This window comes from Haliotis rubra, unplaced genomic scaffold (genome assembly GCF_003918875.1).
Source record: "Haliotis rubra isolate DU_JTF1 unplaced genomic scaffold, ASM391887v1 Scf906, whole genome shotgun sequence".
NCBI classification, from domain to species: Eukaryota; Metazoa; Mollusca; class Gastropoda; order Lepetellida; family Haliotidae; genus Haliotis; species Haliotis rubra.
This window is the reverse complement of record NW_025767642.1, coordinates 269,538-289,856: the sequence shown is the minus strand read 5'-3', so window position 1 is coordinate 289,856 and position 20,319 is coordinate 269,538. Positions and strand designations below refer to the sequence as shown.

At 41.7% G+C, this 20,319-nt stretch overlaps 1 protein-coding gene across 2 annotated transcripts in view; it reads right to left on the bottom strand.

The window, feature by feature from the left end:
- LOC124264054 (E3 ubiquitin-protein ligase RNF123-like) overlaps positions 1 to 20,319 on the bottom strand; it is a 67,677-nt gene that overhangs the window by 24,676 nt on the left and 22,682 nt on the right. Inside the window, exons 11-19 of one of the 2 annotated variants that reach the window (XM_046698772.1) lie at positions 20,101 to 20,229; positions 19,455 to 19,580; positions 15,375 to 15,467; positions 13,751 to 13,824; positions 13,262 to 13,364; positions 12,905 to 13,001; positions 7,132 to 7,193; positions 6,902 to 6,973; positions 175 to 301 (exon numbers count right to left, since the gene is read on the bottom strand). In XM_046698772.1, coding sequence (XP_046554728.1) covers positions 175 to 301; positions 6,902 to 6,973; positions 7,132 to 7,193; positions 12,905 to 13,001; positions 13,262 to 13,364; positions 13,751 to 13,824; positions 15,375 to 15,467; positions 19,455 to 19,580; positions 20,101 to 20,229 — 883 coding nt within the window. The remainder of the gene's footprint in view (positions 1 to 174; positions 302 to 6,901; positions 6,974 to 7,131; positions 7,194 to 12,904; positions 13,002 to 13,261; positions 13,365 to 13,750; positions 13,825 to 15,374; positions 15,468 to 19,454; positions 19,581 to 20,100; positions 20,230 to 20,319) is intronic. The other variant, XM_046698773.1, reaches the window with a different exon arrangement.

Below are 20,319 nucleotides of genomic sequence, written 5' to 3'. Positions count from 1 at the left end.
GCTGGCAGGTGTTAAACCATGCCATATCTCCCTTCTTCAGTATTCAGATGCAACATTACTTGTCCAACAGTTCCTCAACACATACGCTGTGCAGTTCCCCAACAAATTACGAACAAGTGAGGTGTGATCCTCCATGAACTCTGCAGTTCCCCAACATACCAGGTGTGTTCCTACCTGAGCTATGTACAAATCTGCCTGTGTCCTCCTTCTGAAAGAGGTCCCAGTAGTAGCGCAGGGCTTGGATGAGTCGATGGTAGAAGCACAGAGACACCGGCAGGGGACATGTGTGGATCTGGTGCACCTGTTCAAGTAAGGAAACCAGATCAAGAAGAAAAGGCCAACATGTTATCATAGTACGATATGACTTGACTGCTGACTACAACCGTTGAAATACTAGTCAGCGATCAATCTGACCAAAGCTGAAATGATTCACTGATGTACATGTAAATAACAGTACATGATTTCCATCAATACATATGGTTTCAAAATTATTAAAATCTAAATATTTTAGATATTTACCTTACCTTACCTCATGGTAATGTGCATATTACCTTTGCTCATCCAATACAAAGATTGGAAATGTGATCGATAAGTGTCCTTGCTGAATGCTATCATGAAAATGGTGACGTGTCGATCTTGTCCGGCGAGAGGAAGCACGCCCCCAAATCCCGTCATGTTACAACGAGAACACGTCACTTTATCCGAATCCTGAAATCTGAGCGGAGTCCAGAGCGGGGAGGAGATGATCCATCTTCAGGAGGGCGTAAGATGCCATGAGGTAAGGTAAGTATTTAAATATCTAAAATATTTAGATTTTAATAAATTTTTAACTTACCTTACCTCATGGTAATGTGCATGTTGATCCGACAGAAAGGCAAGAGGGTCGGACACCGGTGAGGACCAGCCAAAACTATCAGACCAAAACAGCACAACCGGGGACGTGGAAACTGTCTTGTTGTTGAACTGGAATCGTTGAAACAAGAACAGTAAACCACCGATAGAACCCCTGATAAGGAAAACACAACACGAGAGAACGTGGGTTAACCTTAAAATTATCACTAAGATGATTAGACAAAAGAATAACCCCCCAATGACAAGAGGGCTCTGTCAGTTGCTGAGCTACCACGAGGGGCCAAAGAATTGAAGCCCCTGTACATCCTGGACTGCCAGATCCCGGAGATAATGGCTGGCGAAGACTGTGTTAGGCCTCCAAAAGCAACCTTCCATAAGCAACCTTCCTGGGGACCAAGCAGTTTCTGTGCAGAGCCATGGTGGACGCTAAGGCCCGGATCTCGTGCAGGTTGTTGGCAGTTGGGTGAGGCAAACCAGCGGAGTCGTAAGCTGCGAGGATAGGCAAGCAAAGCCACAAAGCGATGGTATTTCTGTTGACCTCACCGTTCGAAGAAGAAAACGAAATAAAAAGGTCTTTCCTGGTACGTCTCCTGACTGCTGACTGCTTGATGTACTCTTTAAGAGCCCTGACGGGACACAACGCAGTCATCACTGCCCACTATAGAAGACAAAGGAGGGATGACAAACATACGATCCGGTTGACCAAGCAACTGGTTCTTGGCAATGAAGTTCCAGAGAAGACCCAAATGGGCGGAACCGTGACGAGTCTGTTCAAACCTAATCATGGTGACATCTATGGCGTGAAGCTCACTAACTCTGGCCGCAGTACCTTCCTATCAGACTTGACAGCCAGCACTGAATTAAGGGCTGCCAGATAAGTAGAAATCGTACCACTCTTCATATGGCGAGAGTTGCATAGGTACAGGAGGAATTCCGCAATAAATTGAGGACAAGCTTTAACCGGATTCTTAGAGCGATCAGCTAAAAATTTCTCAAATGCAGACCATTTGTCATCGTACAAGCTGTGGGTGGACATTCTATGAGCGCGGGCGATGATCGTAGCCACACCAGCTGAATAACCCTTGGATTTGAGAGCTTTCTGAACATGACCCAAGTGCATAAATGAAACCTGTCCGGATCTGGGTGCAACAGGCGGCTGTGAGGATGCCGTAGAAGGTGAGGCCACTGTGGTAGCGATTGAGGATCTCCTTAGACGAGTCGACGTAGTTCGGGGAACCAGGTTCTCGCCGGCCACCAAGGCGCAACCAAAAGCACAGTCATCTGCTTGGGTCTCCTTGAGCTTGGCTACGACCTTGGGAAGAAGAACTGGAGGAGGAAACGCGTAGGCGTCTAGACCCTTCCATGAGAGGGACATGATCAGGAAGAGGAGACACGTAGACCGGAAGTTGATGGTTGTGCTTCGTTGCAAAGAGGTCCACTAACGGTCTGTGAAGGAGGTGACAAACCAGATCGAAAGCTTCCGGATGAAGCATCCACTCTGTTAGGGATGGCTTGTCTGGTCGGGACAGAGCGTCTGCCTAGTCGTTCCTGCAACCCGGAATGTGATGAGCTCTGATCTGGATGTTGTTGTCTTCCAAAAGGCAAAACAAACGAAACGTCTGATTCAAGAGAAGACCCGAGCTGGTTGTTCCCTGGTTTGCGGATCAACCAGACCACTGTCGAGTTGTCCGACGCCACCAAGAGCTTAGAACCCCGTAGTGAATGAATCCAGTGCTGAATGGCTAAGATGACAGCCTGAACCTCTAGGTTGTTGCTGTGCCAACCGGCCTGTGCGGTTGACCACAGCCCTGCCGCTGTCTGAGAGTCCAGGTGAGCGCCCCAACCCTGCAGAGAGGCGTCCACAAACAGTTTGCGGTTGTGTGTGAATTCGGTCAAAGAGACACCACCGCAGACGTTCGACTCGATTGTCCACCACTGAAGAAAGGGATGAAGATGAAGGGGCAGTGGAAACCGCGACCTGAGGTCGTCTAAGAGGATGAAAGGCGAGAGAAACCGTTGAAGCGGTCTGAGCATTAATCTCCCTCTGGTGGTAAGAGCCTGAGCCGACGTCAACAGACCTAGTAGGGACTGCCATTCCCTGAGTGTAAGCGGGTGTGACAAACCCCGCCGAGCAAGACTGAGGATACTTTGCCATCTGTCCGGTGGAACCCGCAGAAGGTCTTGATCTGTCAGGAACAAACCCCCTATGAAAAACAACAGCTCTAGGTGGGGCTTCTTGAGGTTGACAATCCAACCGAGTTGGTGGAAAAGCTTGATTGTAAAGTCCCTCTGTCTGCGTAGCAGCCGGCACTCCTTGTGACTCATGAGAGAGTCATCTATGTATGGGTCGAACTCTATCCCCCGAAGATGAAGATACCGGGAAATGGGTGCTGTAATTCGAGTGAAAAGCCACGGGGCCATAGAGATGCCAAACAGCAGGACCTTCCACTGGTAATGGTGACCGTCGAAAATGAACCCCAGAAACTTCCGGTGAGGTTCGCAAATGGGAACATGTAGGCATGCGTCTTGAAGATCCAGACTGACCAACCAATCCTTGGGGGACAGTTTGGTTCGTAGCTGGATCAGAGATACCATCCGAAAATGTGGCGGCTCCGGAAGGTAAAGTTTGTTGAACACCACCATATTGTGTATCATCCTCATCTTCTGAGAATTCTTTTTGGGTACTAAGAAGATTGGAGAGTAAAACCCTGGGGAGTTGCTGGGCTCTAGTACTTCTAGTAGTTCTATGGCCTTCTTGTCCAACAACGCCTGAATGTTGGTCAACAGGTGCTGGTGTTGAACGATGGAATATTCGTGAGACCGGGGCGAGGTGGTAAAAAGGCGGCGACATGGCTATTGGCAACTTGTAGCCTGTCTTGAGAAATTGGTGACAAAGGGGGTCTCCTAGGATTGTCCAGTTGGGCCAGAAGACCCCGAGTCTCCCGCCTACAGGTATATCGCGTATCAGCGGTGCTTGTACTTTGGTTTGCCGGTCTTGCCCAAGTCCTTTTGGTTACCGGCGGAACGATGTTGGAAGTCGTTGGGACGTCCCCTCCCCCACGAACCGACGTCCTCCTGGATTGGTAAAGGTTGGTGGTCCTGGTAGCTGGCGCTGACAAAGTGGCGAAGTGACGAAAAGATTGGAGCGCAATGTCAGTTTTGGTCAAGAGGGCATGCTCTGAAAAGACATCCGAGATCTTATCTGCGAATAAGGTGGGAGCCGCAAATTGGGGCACGCATCAGTCTTTTCTTGAATTCCTCCTGCCAGGTACAGGGAGCGAGTAACCCAGTCCTCCTAGTCACAGTGGTGGTAGCTAAGGCCGAACGAACGTGATCCACCAGATCAGACAGAACTCTAGCCTGCCATCTAAACATAGTGGTAAGATGATCTAAGCGGGAAGGGTTATCCTCCATATGATCTTGAGACATGGCCTCCGTGGCCGAAGCAAGCACAGAGAGGGGCTACAAGGTTCGACGGAGTTCCGTATCAATCGCAAAAAAACTTGGCATCTGGGACCTTGTATTGAGCTTGAGAAGCATCCGACAATCGTTTGGCCGCTTCATCTTGTGTAGCGCCAAACTCCACAAAGTCTAAAGAATGCACCTTGTAATCCTGACGGCGATGTTTAGCAAGCTTGATGGACGGATTGAGAGATAACTTTTGGAATTCTTCATCAAGTGAAGCAATGGCATCAGCAACCATGGGATGCGGTGGCAGAAGGAGCTCTGGTTCATCCCAAATGGAGGTAGCATGAGGAATATCCGACCCTGGAGACGGGCATGTGACAAGTCTGTCAGCTATCCAGGCGTAAACACTCTCCATGCCCAAGTTAGTCTGACCCTGGTTGTCTTCTTCCTCGTAATCTGGAACAAACTAAGCCTCCGACACAAGAGACGAGGAATCCCGCGACCTAAACAAAGGTGATCGGGATCACGAACGTCGATGAAGAGGTGAAAGGTGGGCACCTAGGGGAGCGCCGTGGTGAACGCCGAGGAGAGCGCCGTGGTGAACACCGAGGTGAGCGCTGTGAAACTAAACGACAACAGAGAGCACACACAGGTAGCTCTGCATGTATGTGCCACGCCTAGCGACCGCCGCCACTACTGGCAAGCATGTGAAAAACCTCTACGAAGAAAAACACACAAAATATGACACAAAGAAAGAGAACAAGATACATACAATGGTCAAGCAGGGACAAATACAACCCAGGCTGACCAAAGAGGTACCTAATTCTGCCGACGCGAAGCTGGATAAACAACGCGAGGCAAAACAAAGCAAAACAACACACCGCGAAGACCGTACAGTGAGAAAAAAAACAGCCAACGGTGAGTAGCTTTTCGTTATATCATAATAGAAGGATACAATAGGAAAACCTTACCGTAGCAAAACACAAAGAAACAGTAAGAAAAGAAACAGAAATATCGTATACACGTCCAACTGGCTGTGCGATAAAGGATAAAGTGACGTGTTCTCGTTGTCACATGACGGGATTGGGGGGTGTGCTTCCGCTCACCGGACAAGATCGACACGTCACCAGTTTCATGATAGCATTCAACAAGGATACTTATCGATCACGTTTCCAATCTTTGTATTGGATGAGCAAAGGTAATATGCACATTACCATGAGGTAAGGTAAGTTAAAAATTTCATAAATTTTTTCTGCACTTTCCTCTTTCTGAGTGAGTGAAAGAGTGAGTTTGGTTTTACGCCGCTTTTGGCAATATTCCAGCAATATCACAGCGGGGACACCAGAAATGGGCTTCACACATAGTGCCCATGTGGGGAATTGAACCCGGGTCTTCAGCGTGACAAGCAAACGCCTTGACCACTTGGCTACACCACCGCCCCAGAACTTTCTGAAATACTGGAACCAATTAATAACATGAACTTGTGGCGTTCATAAATGATTACAAAAAATGTTGATTGATCAGCACATAAGATAAAGTGAGAGGCAAAATTTTCATTCAACAAGAAGACAAAGTCATCAATTATCCCCCGCAATGGCAAAATACTCTTCATGATTATGTCTACGAGTTATGATTTTGTCAAATATTTAGGTGTGTATATAGAAAAGTGGAAGGAGAGTATTGAAAGGTTTTGAAAGTTCTGCTCCAGAAACGCCATGGAAACGCCAAAAATATTTTATTCAGAATTTCAAAACTACCAAAAGGCACCAGTACACCACCAGATCTATCTATGTGCCAAGTTTGGTGAAGACATATTGAACGGTTTTAGAGTTCTGCTCCGGAAAAGAGCACTACCACCAATTTCAGTCAAAGTCGAACTTGTTGCCATGGAAACGCCAAAAATATTTAATTCAGAATTCCAAAACTACCAAAAGGCACCATTACACCACCAAACCAATCTATGTGCCAAGTTTGGTGAAGAAACATTGAACGGTTTTAGAGTTCTGCTCCGGAAAAGTGCACTACCACTAATTTCAGTATTAGTCAAACTTGTTGCCATGGAAATGACAAAAATATTTTATTCAGAATTCCAAAACTACCAAAAGGCACCAGTACACCACCAGATCTATCTATGTGCCAAGTTTGGTGAAGAAATAGTGAATGGTCTTAGAGTTCAGCTCCGGAAAAGAGCACTACCACAATTTCAGGCTAAGTCAAACTTGTTGCCATGGAAACGCCAAAAATATTTTATTCAGAATTCCAAAACTACCAAAAGGCACCAGTACACCACTAGATCTATCTATGTGCCAAGTTTGGTGATGAAATAGTGAACAGTTTTAGAGTTCTGCTCCGGAAAAGAGCACTACCACCAATTTCAGTCAAAGTCGACCTTTTTGCCATGGAAACGCCAAAAATATTTAATTCAGAATTCCAAAACTACCAAAAGGCACCAGTACACCACCAGATCCATGTATGTGCTAAGTTTGGGGAAGAAATATTGAACGGTTTTAGAGTTCTGCTCCGGAAAAGACAAATGTGCACGGACGGACGGACGGACGGACGCTTATCGGAGGAGTCCATTTTAATACCCCTCGCAAAACGCGTTGCGGGGGATAAAAAACATATAAACGAAAAGGCTCACTCTTGTGTAGGCACTGTTTTCCCTCAGAAATGCCCGCAACTTCTCCATGAAGATATCTCGTGTGGTTTTACCCTGAAAATATCAGGTAAGTCATGGAGCAAACCATTCCATTTGTAGCCAGATACAGGTCACTACCATGTATTGAAAACCTGTGTTACTTTATCTTTTTATCATCATTAAATATTTAATGTAAACATTTAAGGGTGACCGTATTCCAAGAAATAACTTACATCTTTGGGATCATTCCAGATTAGAAGTACTTTCAGCATCTCCACTTGGATATCTTCAACCTCTATAAGAACCAAAGGAATAATAGTTATGTGCCAGTGAAATAATCAATCATGATTCTGCTGTAATGGTATTGAACTATTTCTGTTTAAGTCAAAAGTGGGCTGTGGTGTGCTAGTTACTGCATTTAGACTGGAGAAAAGATAAATCTGGATGTTTCTAGAACTGAAAGACTAAACCAACAAGGAATACAACCTTCCAGTTGCTATTTGACCACCTATAGAAGCAGAACACAACCACTCATATTATATCACCTATAGAAGCACAATATAACCAATCATATTATATCACCTATAGTAGCAGAACATAACCACTCATATTATATCACCTATAGAAGCACAATATATCCACTCATATCATATCACCTATAGAAGCACAATATAATCACTCATATTATATCACCTATAGAAGCACAATATAACCACTCATATTATATCACCTATAGAAGCACAATATAACCACTCATATTATATCACCTATAGAAGCACAATATAACCACTCATATTATATCACCTATAGAAGCAGAACACAACCACTCATATTATATCACCTATAGAAGCAGAACACAACCACTCATATTATATCACCTATAGAAGCAGAACAACCACTCATATTATATCACCTATAGAAGCACAATATAACACTCATATTATATCACCTATAGAAGCACAATATATAACCACTCATATTATATCACCTATAGAAGCACAATATAACCACTCATATTATATCACCTATAGAAGCACAATGAACCACTCATATTATATCACCTATAGAAGCACAATATAACCACTCATATTATATCACCTATAGAAGCAGAACACAACCACTCATATTATATCACCTATAGAAGCACAATATAACCACTCATATTATATCACCTATAGAAGCAGAATATAACCACTCATATTATATCACCTATAGAAGCACAATATAACCACTCATATTATATCACCTATAGAAGCAAATATAACATATTATATCACCTATAGAACAATAAACCACTCATATTATATCACCTATAGAAGCAGAACACAACCACTCATATTATATCACCTATAGAAGCAGAACAGATTATATCACCTATAGAAGCAGAACATAACCACTATTATATCACCTATAGAAGCACAATAACATAACCACTCATATTATATCACCTATAGAGAGCAGAATATAACCACTCATATTATATCACCTATAGAAGCACAATATAACCACTCATATTATATCACCTATAGAAGCAGAACATAACCACTCATATTATATCACCTATAGAAGCAGAATTATAACCACTCATATTATATCACCTATAGAAGCAGAACACAACCACTCATATTATATCACCTATAGAAGCACAATATAACCACTCATATTATATCACCTATAGAAGCACAATATAACCACTCATATTATATCACCTATAGAAGCACAACATAACCACTCATATTATATCACCTATAGAAGCAGAACATAACCACTCATATTATATCACCTATAGAAGCACAATATAACCACTCATATTATATCACCTATATTATATCACCTATAGAAGCACAATATAACCACTCATATTATATCACCTATAGAAGCACAATATAACCACTCATATTATATCACCTATAGAAGCACAATATAACCACTCATATTATATCACCTATAGAAGCAGAACATAACCACTCATATTATATCACCTATAGAAGCAGAACACAACCACTCATATTATATCACCTATAGAAGCAGAACATAACCACTCATATTATATCACCTATAGAAGCACAATATAACCACTCATATTATATCACCTATAGAAGCAGAACATAACCACTCATATTATATCACCTATAGAAGCAGAACACAACCACTCATATTATATCACCTATAGAAGCAGAACATAACCACTCATATTATATCACCTATAGAAGCACAATATAACCACTCATATTATATCACCTATAGAAGCAGAACACAACCACTCATATTATATCACCTATAGAAGCAGAACACAACCACTCATATTATATCACCTATAGAAGCAGAACATAACCACTCATATTATATCACCTATAGAAGCACAATATAACCACTCATATTATATCACCTATAGAAGCACAATATAACCAATCATATTATATCACCTGTAGAAGCAGAACACAACCACTCATATTATATCACCTATAGAAGCAGAACATAACCACTCATATTATATCACCTATAGAAGCAGAACACAACCCTTCATATTATATCACCTATAGAAGCACAATATAACCACTCATATTATATCACCTATAGAAGCACAATATAATCACTCATATTATATCACCTATAGAAGCACAATATAACCACTCATATTATATCACCTATAGAAGCAGAACACAACCACTCATATTATATCACCTATAGAAGCAGAACACAACCACTCATATTATATCACCTATAGAAGCAGAACATAACCACTCATATTATATCACCTATAGAAGCACAATATATCCACTCATATTATATCACCTATAGAAGCAGAACATAACCACTCATATTATATCACCTATAGAAGCACAATATAACCACTCATATTATATCACCTATAGAAGCAGAACACAACCACTCATATTATATCACCTATAGAAGCAGAACACAACCACTCATATTATATCACCTATAGAAGCAGAACACAACCACTCATATTATATCACCTATAGAAGCACAATATATCCACTCATATTATATCACCTATAGAAGCACAATATAACCACTCATATTATATCACCTATAGAAGCAGAACACAACCACTCATATTATATCACCTATAGAAGCAGAACATAACCACTCATATTATATCACCTATAGAAGCACAATATAACCACTCATATTATATCACCTATAGAAGCACAATATAACCACTCATATTATATCACCTATAGAAGCACAATATAACCACTCATATTATATCACCTATAGAAGCACAATATAACCACTCATATTATATCACCTATAGAAGCAGAACATAACCACTCATATTATATCACCTATAAAAGCAGAACACAACCACTCATATTATATCACCTATAGAAGCAGAACATAACCACTCATATTATATCACCTATAGAAGCACAATATAACCACTCATATTATATCACCTATAGAAGCAGAACATAACCACTCATATTATATCACCTATAAAAGCAGAACACAACCACTCATATTATATCACCTATAGAAGCAGAACATAACCACTCATATTATATCACCTATAGAAGCAGAACACAACCACTCATATTATATCACCTATAGAAGCAGAACATAACCACTCATATTATATCACCTATAGAAGCACAATATAACCACTCATATTATATCACCTATAGAAGCAGAACACAACCACTCATATTATATCACCTATAGAAGCACAATATAACCACTCATATTATATCACCTATAGAAGCAGAACATAACCACTCATATTATATCACCTATAGAAGCACAATATAACCACTCATATTATATCACCTATAGAAGCAGAACACAACCACTCATATTATATCACCTATAGAAGCAGAACATAACCACTCATATTATATCACCTATAGAAGCAGAACACAACCACTCATATTATATCACGTATAGAAGCAGAACATAACCACTCATATTATATCACCTATAGAAGCACAATATAACCACTCATATTATATCACCTATAGAAGCAGAACACAACCACTCATATTATATCACCTATAGAAGCACAATATAACCACTCATATTATATCACCTATAGAAGCAGAACACAACCACTCATATTATATCACCTATAGAAGCACAATATATCCACTCATATTATATCACCTATAGTAGCAGAACATAACCACTCATATTATATCACCTATAGAAGCACAATATAACCACTCATATTATATCACCTATAGAAGCACAATATAATCACTCATATCACCTATAAAAGCAGAACATAACCACTCATATTATATCACCTATAGAAGCAGAACACAACCACTCATATTATATCACCTATAGAAGCAGAACATAACCACTCATATTATATCACCTATAGAAGCACAATATAACCACTCATATTATATCACCTATAGAAGCAGAACACAACCACTCATATTATATCACCTATAGAAGCACAATATACCGTATACCGGGAAATTTTCGAGGTATCTAATTTTCGAGGTTTTCGAGGTTAGAAACGCAACCTCGAAAATATTATATCCACGAATTTTTCCGAACTTCGTACCTTTGGGCTAGATTTCCTATCGATAAGCATTTCAACTGCTGGCAAACAATGACTTCCTGACATGCGCATTAACTCTGTAATGCCTGTCAACAACCACGCTATTAGACTCATTTTGTCTCATCAAAATGTAACTACATCGAGTGAAACAAACTTTTATTCGTATGATGGCACGCTTGAGTCAAGCTACTTACATGTATAAACTATCGTGAAAACAAAAGAGTTCAACCTTCTTAGCTTTCTACAACAACATAGTTTCAGCAGAGACCCATGCATACATGCTTATAATTAGTTGTTAAGAAAACAATATCGCCTGAGAAAAAATGGCGTCATGTTTGAACTCTGCCGACAGAGTGTTTAAGTGGGCCATTTATCATAACAAAGGATCAAACGCTTGTTTTCATTACTATTATTGCTGTCATGGACTGGTATACCAGTTGTTATAACAGTCAGACAGCAGTTATCACTGGCTACTGGGAGTTTTGCCGATAGCTCAGTGAGAATTGGTCCGTTAAGTGATGTTTCTGGCCACTTTCTTCTAACCTCGAAATTAACATTGTCCCCAAACCTCGAAATTTAAATCACCTCGAAAGCTCTGGGGGTCTCAAACCTCGAAATTTTAATACCTTGAAAATTTCCCGGTATACGGTAACCACTCATATTATATCACCTATAGAAGCAGAACATAACCACTCATATTATATCACCTATAGAAGCACAATATATCCACTCATATTATATCACCTATAGAAGCACAATATATCCACTCATATTATATCACCTATAGAAGCAGAACATAACCACTCATATTATATCACCTATAGAAGCACAATATATCCACTCATATTATATCACCTATAGAAGCACAATATATCCACTCATATTATATCACCTATAGAAGCAGAACATAACCACTCATATTATATCACCTATAGAAGCAGAACATAACCACTCATATTATATCACCTATAAAAGCACAATATAACCACTCATATTATATCACCTATAGAAGCAGAACACAACCACTCATATTATATCACACACTGCCATTGTAACTGTGCAACTACTCAATTTCAATTGCCAATCTATTTTGTATTGCTACTGAAATTCCTTTGCAGTAATTTGAGCTGATTTGTAAATTTTACATATTTCAAACTCTTTTATATACCGATTTCTTTTTAGCTCAAAGTTTCAACTAGGAAAGTCGGCACATGTTAAAATTCAATATCTAATTAACCAAACTGCTAAGAATTCAGAACTACATATTTTGAGGTGAGTTCATGAACTGGACCCTTCTTGTATGGGGAGCTCAATGCCACAATACAAGTACAATCATGGTCCTACCACTTCAAAATGGGCGTGGAACTTATCTTGAATATTTTATCTGACACTAGTTCAGAATTCACAATTAACTTATAAAATGTCTTGATTCAGACATAGAAGCCAATGTGGCCGGAGGGACATTTCACCTTCAATTTGTTTCCGGAGTTGTTCACAGGATGCCAGGTAGTCTTTCTTCTTTCGGAGAACCTCAGGAGGTTCCACAGGAACAGGGTCATCTTCTTCCTGAAATTGTTGGGGTTTATTTACACCACAATGACCAGCATTCCAGCTATATTCCAGTAGCCTGTAATACATCATCATATCTGGCCCAGGTTAAACTCTGACATGTGATGGAGCAGCATCCTCTGTCTCAGCTTACAATGAGGGAAATGTCTGGTTAATTAATAATATCTGACCCCTTGAATCCAAACCAGGGTCCTTCTAACCTTATTGATATCTGTTCATGCTTACAGGCTGTGAAAACTGATATGAACACAACTTGCCTTGGTCTGATACTCCCAGTACACTATGGGTACCATCTCCGCCAAGCCTCCGTCGTCAGGGGGCTTGATGTGTAGAAAGATTGGGAACTTTACTTTGTCAAATGTGCGCTAGAGTTAAGGATTAAAAAAGAACAAGAGAAAGATTCAGTGTTGAACTGAAATGTTAAGATACTGTAATAAAGCATGCTGTGATGTTTCTGTTGACAGGAACAGAACGTTAAAAATTCACAATACCAACTGACAATAGCAATCCATGTATTCATGACAGGTTTCTTTTAAAATTGTGGAAACCACAATGTATTCTTAATTTCTAGAACTTTAGTACATTTTTATAGCAATGATTGGAAAATACAAACTTAATAAAGATTATCGAAGGAACTTCAGCAAACATTTTTCACTATTTCTTAGAATTTATCAAATCCTCTTCCACAAAGGGATCTGATTCAGTTGACTAAAACATACAGAAAATGACATAGGACAAAAGGATATAGGACATTGGCCAGCAGATGCTTTCTTGTCCGTCCATGTTGTAATATTGCAAGGGTGAGGTTCAGATACAGCTTCTGAAACCAAGAAAAGAGGCAACTGTTGTTCACACACACAAACATCATCACACAGAAACAGCTTGGAGCCACCATATGCATATGAATGGTTTCATACAAACAGTGTTCACTGCATAACCCTGGTCACTGGGAGATAAACACAGCACCACATCACTTATAACTCCTTTAGTTCCTTCATGCAGTATCTAAGGCGACCCACCTAAATCAGGAGTAGTTCACTTAATTAGCCAAAGCTTTACCTCAGGACCACGAGGGCCATCACAGTTGAGGAGTGCTTGTTAACAGCTGATTAGCACTTCACTGACACGCATGCACAATATTGTAAAAATGAAAACATACCATTGCGCATACATGTTACTAACGTACACTTTCCACATTCATCTTTTACCAAAGCTACAACCCCCATTGTTTATCAACCATGAGCAATCTATCAAGCAGCTCTATGGTGTATGATGTCTATCGCCTCTTGTTGACTGACTGACTGACCATTCTTGAGGGCCTCGAAAATTTTTAATTGGATAGATTATGAGTATGAAGTTGAATTAAGGTGAAATCTGTCCCTAACCTAAACCCTAACACTAAATCCTATCCCTAACCATAAAGAATGTGAAGTGATGTTCACCTCGACTTATCAACTCCTTAAGGATCATAGACAGACTTAGACAGTCATTTGCCTAGATAGAGGTGTGACCCACGAGAGCACTGTAGCATGAGCCAAACCCTGCCATTGCCAGACAGTGGGAGCGCTGTGTGTGGTCAGGGCTCTACTGAAGGGGGTTCGGCCAATCCGACTACCATCAATAAACTACACTCCAGCCCCTAAATCTGTTTTGGCAGAAGTGAATGTCTATGGTCAGCATTATCCCCATCACTTTCACCTGTCAACTATGAAAGTTTTATCCCACAAATCAGTGTTTGATATGTTGTGTAATCAACTACGTCACTGACTCTGATCCATTCCAGCCGCCTCTCAAAGTAGGAAATATGAATTAAATGCAAGTGTCACACATTTTCCACAATATTTTGGCCTATATGTTATATTTTGGGGACATATGCACTCACTATAGCTTCCTACTGACGCAATAAAAGACTTATTATCCCTTACGACTTGCCTGAAATTGATAATTGAAACTTCGGGGCAAACAGCTTCCAAACAGATAACACTTGCCATATATGGAATGTAAGTTTGCGTACATTGAAAACTGTTGCACATGCGGTATTGTTGATGTTTGCCGAACTGTTTTCAATCACAAGTTGTGTGTAAGATATTCGTAAAGAGAGCTCCAAGGGACATAACTCTCTGGGGTTTGCTTGAAATAATGTTCGGCTGGTAGCAGCCACGAGAGTCAATTTCATGCAACATTGCATTAATTCATTCAAACTTTTTAATTTAATATTGTAATCTAAATACATATTATTTTTTTAAATAAATTATATGTTAGCTGATAGGGCTGATAGTTAGTATTATTAAGAAAAAATGTATCATGTATCTTTAGAGAAGTGTGGTGTGACATTGTGCCTTTAAGGATGCAGTTTTAAGTATATCTTACCGGATATCGGAAATCTGACGTTACAGGAGAGAAACGATAGGATGACAGTAGTGTGGTCACCAGATGCTCCAAACATGTCTTCAGTTCAAAATCCTGGAGGAAAAGAAAACAGTGTTAAATGGTGTGAGATATGTTGCATTAAACAAAATACACATACTTTTCAGAAATGGTCAATCTTTTCAGAGATGGTCAAAGAAATCCAAGTCAAATCCAATGTCTAATAGTTCATTCTGCACGAGAAACACATGGATAAGTTTCATAGATGTTTGGGTTTGGGGTCTTAAAAACATTGTATTGCCAATACAACAAATATCTTTGTTGCGATGGGTATTGTGACATATTAGAAGCAAAAGGTTGAACATGCACACATTATTGTCTACATACTGTATATATTATGAACATTACTTTATAGTGTAGTAGTTTTGCAGTCATGGAAACAGCATGGTAAGTTTGTAGTCATGGAAACAGGGGAGATAAAGGAGATAAGTCACTTCAGTGGTTCTGACATTTTTGTCAATCAGTTTTGAAGAGGAACACATTTGTAAATAAATTTCTGTGATGATTTTTAACAGGTTATACAATACACACATCAACAGAACCTGTTATGTTCATTTTACCCAATAGACCATACCACAGCAAATATTGCAATATGTATCATTGGTGTATACAGCAGGTACCTTGGTGTCAGGTAACACGTGGATGTATCACCTGTTTATACTGTGTATGGGTGTATACAGCAGGTATCTTGGTGTCAGGTAATACTGTGTATGGGTGTATACAGCAGGTACCTTGGTGTCAGGTAACACTGTGTATGGGTGTATACAGCAGGTATCTTGGTGTCAGGTAACACTGTGTATGGATGTATACAGCAGGTATCTTGGTGTCAGGTAACACGTGGATGTATCAACCGTTATACTGTGTATGGGTGTATACAGCAGGTATCTTGGTGTCAGGTAACACTGTGTATGGGTGTATACAGCAGGTATCTTGGTGTCAGGTAATACTGTGTATGGGTGTATACAGCAGGTATCTTGGTGTCAGGTAACACGTGGATGTATCACCCGTTATACTGTGTATGGGTGTATACAACAGGTATCTTGGTGTCAGGTAATACTGTGTATGGGTGTATACAGCAGGTATCTTGGTGTCAGGTAATACTGTGTATGGGTGTATACAGCAGGTATCTTGGTGTCAGGTAACACTGTGTATTGGTGTATACAGCAGGTACCTTGGTGTCAGGTAATACTGTGTATGGGTGTATACAGCAGGTATCTTGGTGTCAGGTAACACTGTATATGGGTGTATACAGCAGGTACCTTGGTGTCAGGTAACATGTGGATGTATCACCCGTTATACTGTGTATGGGTGTATACAGCAGGTATCTTGGTGTCAGGCAACACTGTGTATGGGTGTATACAGCAGGTATCTTCGGTGTCAGGTAATACTGTGTATGGGTGTATACAGCAGGTATCTTGGTGTCAGGTAACACTGTGTATGGGCGTATACAGCAGGTATCTTGGTGTCAGGTAACACTGTGTATGGGTATATACAGCAGGTACCTTGTTGTCAGGTAATACTGTGTATGGGTGTATACAGCAGGTATTTGACGACTGAGTTTAGTTTTACGCCGCTGTTAGCAATATTCCAGCAATATCACGGCGGAGGACACCAGAAATGGGCTTAACACATTGTGCCCATGTGGGGAATCGAACCCGGGTCTTCGGCGTGACGAGCCAACGCTTTAACCACTAGGCTACCCCACCACCCCAGCAGATTTGAAGGAGTGCCCAGAACCACCACCACTAGGCTACCCCACCACCCCAGCAGGTATTTGAAGTAGTGCCCAGAACACCCAGTATTTGACGAAGTGCTAAGAAACCCCCAGTACCTGAAGTAGTGCCCACAAACCCCAGTACCAACCCCCAGTATCTGAAGTAGTGCCCAGAACCACTAGTATCTGAAGTAGTGCCCAGAACCCCCAGTACCTGAAGTAGTGCCCAGAACACCCAGTATTTGAAGAAGTGCTGAGAAACCCCCAGTACCTGAAGTAGTGCCCACAAACCCCAGTACCAACCCCCAGTATCTGAAGTAGTGCCCAGAACCACTAGTATCTGAAGTAGTGCCCAGAACACCCAGTCCCTGAAGTAATGCCCACTCCACCCAGTACCTGAAGTAGTGCCCACAACACCCAGTACCTGAAGTAGTGCCCACAACACCCAGTACCTGAAGTAGTGCCCACAACCCCCAGTACCTGAAGTAGTGCCCACTACACCCAGTACCTGAAGTAGTGCCCAGAACACCCAGTACCTGAAGTAGTGCCCACAACACCCAGTACCTGAAGTAGTGCCCACAACACCCAGTACCTGAAGTAGTGCCCACAACCCCCAGTACCTGAAGTAGTGCCCACAACACCCAGTACCTGAAGTAGTGCCCACAACACCCAGTACCTGAAGTAGTGCCCACAACACCCAGTACCTGAAGTAGTGCCCACAACCCCCAGTACCTGAAGTAGTGCCCACAACACCCAGTACCTGAAGTAGTGCCCACAACACCCAGTACCTGAAGTAGTGCCCACAACACCCAGTACCTGAAGTAGTGCCCACAACACCCAGTACCTGAAGTAGTGCCCACAACCCCAGTACCTGAAGTAGTGCCCACAACCCCCAGTACCTGAAGTAGTGCCCACAACACCCAGTACCTGAAGTAGTGCCCACAACCCCCAGTACCTGAAGTAGTGCCCACAACACCCAGTACCTGAAGTAGTGCCCACAACACCCCAGTACCTGAAGTAGTGCCCACAATACCCAGTACCTGAAGTAGTGCCCAGAACACCCAGTACCTAAAGTAGTGCCCAGAACCGACAGTCTCTGAAGTAGAGCCCACAACCCCCAGTACCTGAAGTAGTGCCCACAACACCCAGTACCTGAAGTAGTGCCCAGAACACCCAGTACCTGAAGTAGTGCCCACAACCCCCAGTACCTGAAGTAGTGCCCACAACACCCAGTACATGAAGTAGTGCCCACAACACCCAGTACCTGAAGTAGTGCCCAGAACCCACAGTACCTGAAGTAGTGCCCACAACACCCAGTACCTGAAGTAGTGCCCAGAACACCCAGTACCTGAAGTAGTGCCCAGAACCCACAGTACCTGAAGTAGTGCCCAGAACACCCAGTACCTGAAGTAGTGCCCAGAACACCCAGTACCTGAAGTAGTGCCCAGAACACCCAGTACATAAAGTAGTGCCCAGAACACCCAGTACCTGAAGTAGTGCCCAGAACCCCCAGTACATGAAGTAGTGCCCAGAACACCCAGTACCTGAAGTAGTGCCCAGAACCCACAGTACCTGAAGTTGTGCCCAGAACCACAGTACATGAAGTAGTGCCCAGAACCCACAGTACCTGAAGTAGTGCACAGAACACCCAGTACATGAAGTAGTGCACAGAACACCCAGTACATGAAGTAGTGCCCAGAACACCCAGTACCTGAAGTAGTGCCCACAACCCCCAGTACCTGAAGTAGTGCCCAGTACCTGCCCAGAACACCCAGTACCTGAAATAGTGCCCACAACACCCAGTACCTGAAGTAGTGCCCACAACACCCAGTACCTGACCTGAACACCCAGTACCTGAAGTAATGCCCAGAACACCCAGTATTTGAAGTAGTGCCCACAACCCCCAGTACCTGAAGTAGTGCCCACAACACCCAGTACATGAAGTAGTGCCCACAACACCCAGTACCTGAAGTAGTGCATGAGAAACACCCAGTACATGAAGTAGTGCCCAGAACACCCAGTACCTGAAGTAGTGCCCACAGAACCCAGAACACCCAGTACCTGAAGTAGTGCCCACAACACCCAGTACCTGAAGTAGTGCCCACAACACCCAGTACCTGAAGTAGTGCCCAGAACACCCAGTACCTGAAGTAGTGCCCAGAACACCCAGTACCTGAGTAATGCCCAGAACAAGTATTTGAAGTAGTGCCCAGAACACCCAGTATCTGAAGTAGTGCCCAGAACACCCAGTACATGAAGTAGTGCACAGAACACCCAGTACATGAAGTAGTGCACAGAACACCCAGTACCTGAAGTAGTGCCCAGAACAGGTCCAGCAGCTTCGATATGTAAGGCTGTTCTGATAGATGTTTCTCACAGTCACGAAACTTCAACAAAAACTTTAACAAATGCCCCTCTACAATATAGGCACTTCTCTGAAAATGAACAATATGAATCATGTTTAACAGTGGTGGTAATGTGTGCCATAACAGTTTATAGTAAAGTTAAATATAAAAGCATAACCAAACATATTTCAAAATTATTGCCATCACATAATGAGCATGATTTGTAGTCAACTAAACTTTCTTTAAATCTGAATAAGGCAGCTAACAATTGCATTTAAGACTGAAATGAACTTCATAATAATGAAGAAAGACAATTTGGAGCTGAAAGCAGACTTTCCGTACAATACATATTAAAGGAGCACTGTATAATTTCTGGCAGTGTCAAAATTATACACAAACAATATCCTTTGTACAGCACTTAGAAGATGTATTATTCATAGAAGACCTATGTATTTCAACCTCTCCATTATTGAACTGAGAAATTACTAGTCAACTCCGACCTTATCTACACTACAATTTCTACAATGCCACCTAAAGGTAACGTCTGCATGGAGACATATGTTGAATAACAGATCACGGTAATCTTACAGCAGAAATCATAATGTCCTACCAAGAGTGGTGCCAGTTTTTCAAATATATGTGCAGCCACTAGCATGGCCGTACATCGCCGTGTACGGTGTTCTGTCAGGGGAGGTAGTGCTTCCTCACCTTTGCCCTGAATCACTTCAGCACCAATAACCTAAAATAGAAATAATGTCTTCCTTCATTTGAATCTCGCTTAGCTAGACACTTGTATCTTCTCACAATATAATCCAGATAAGGAGTTTCC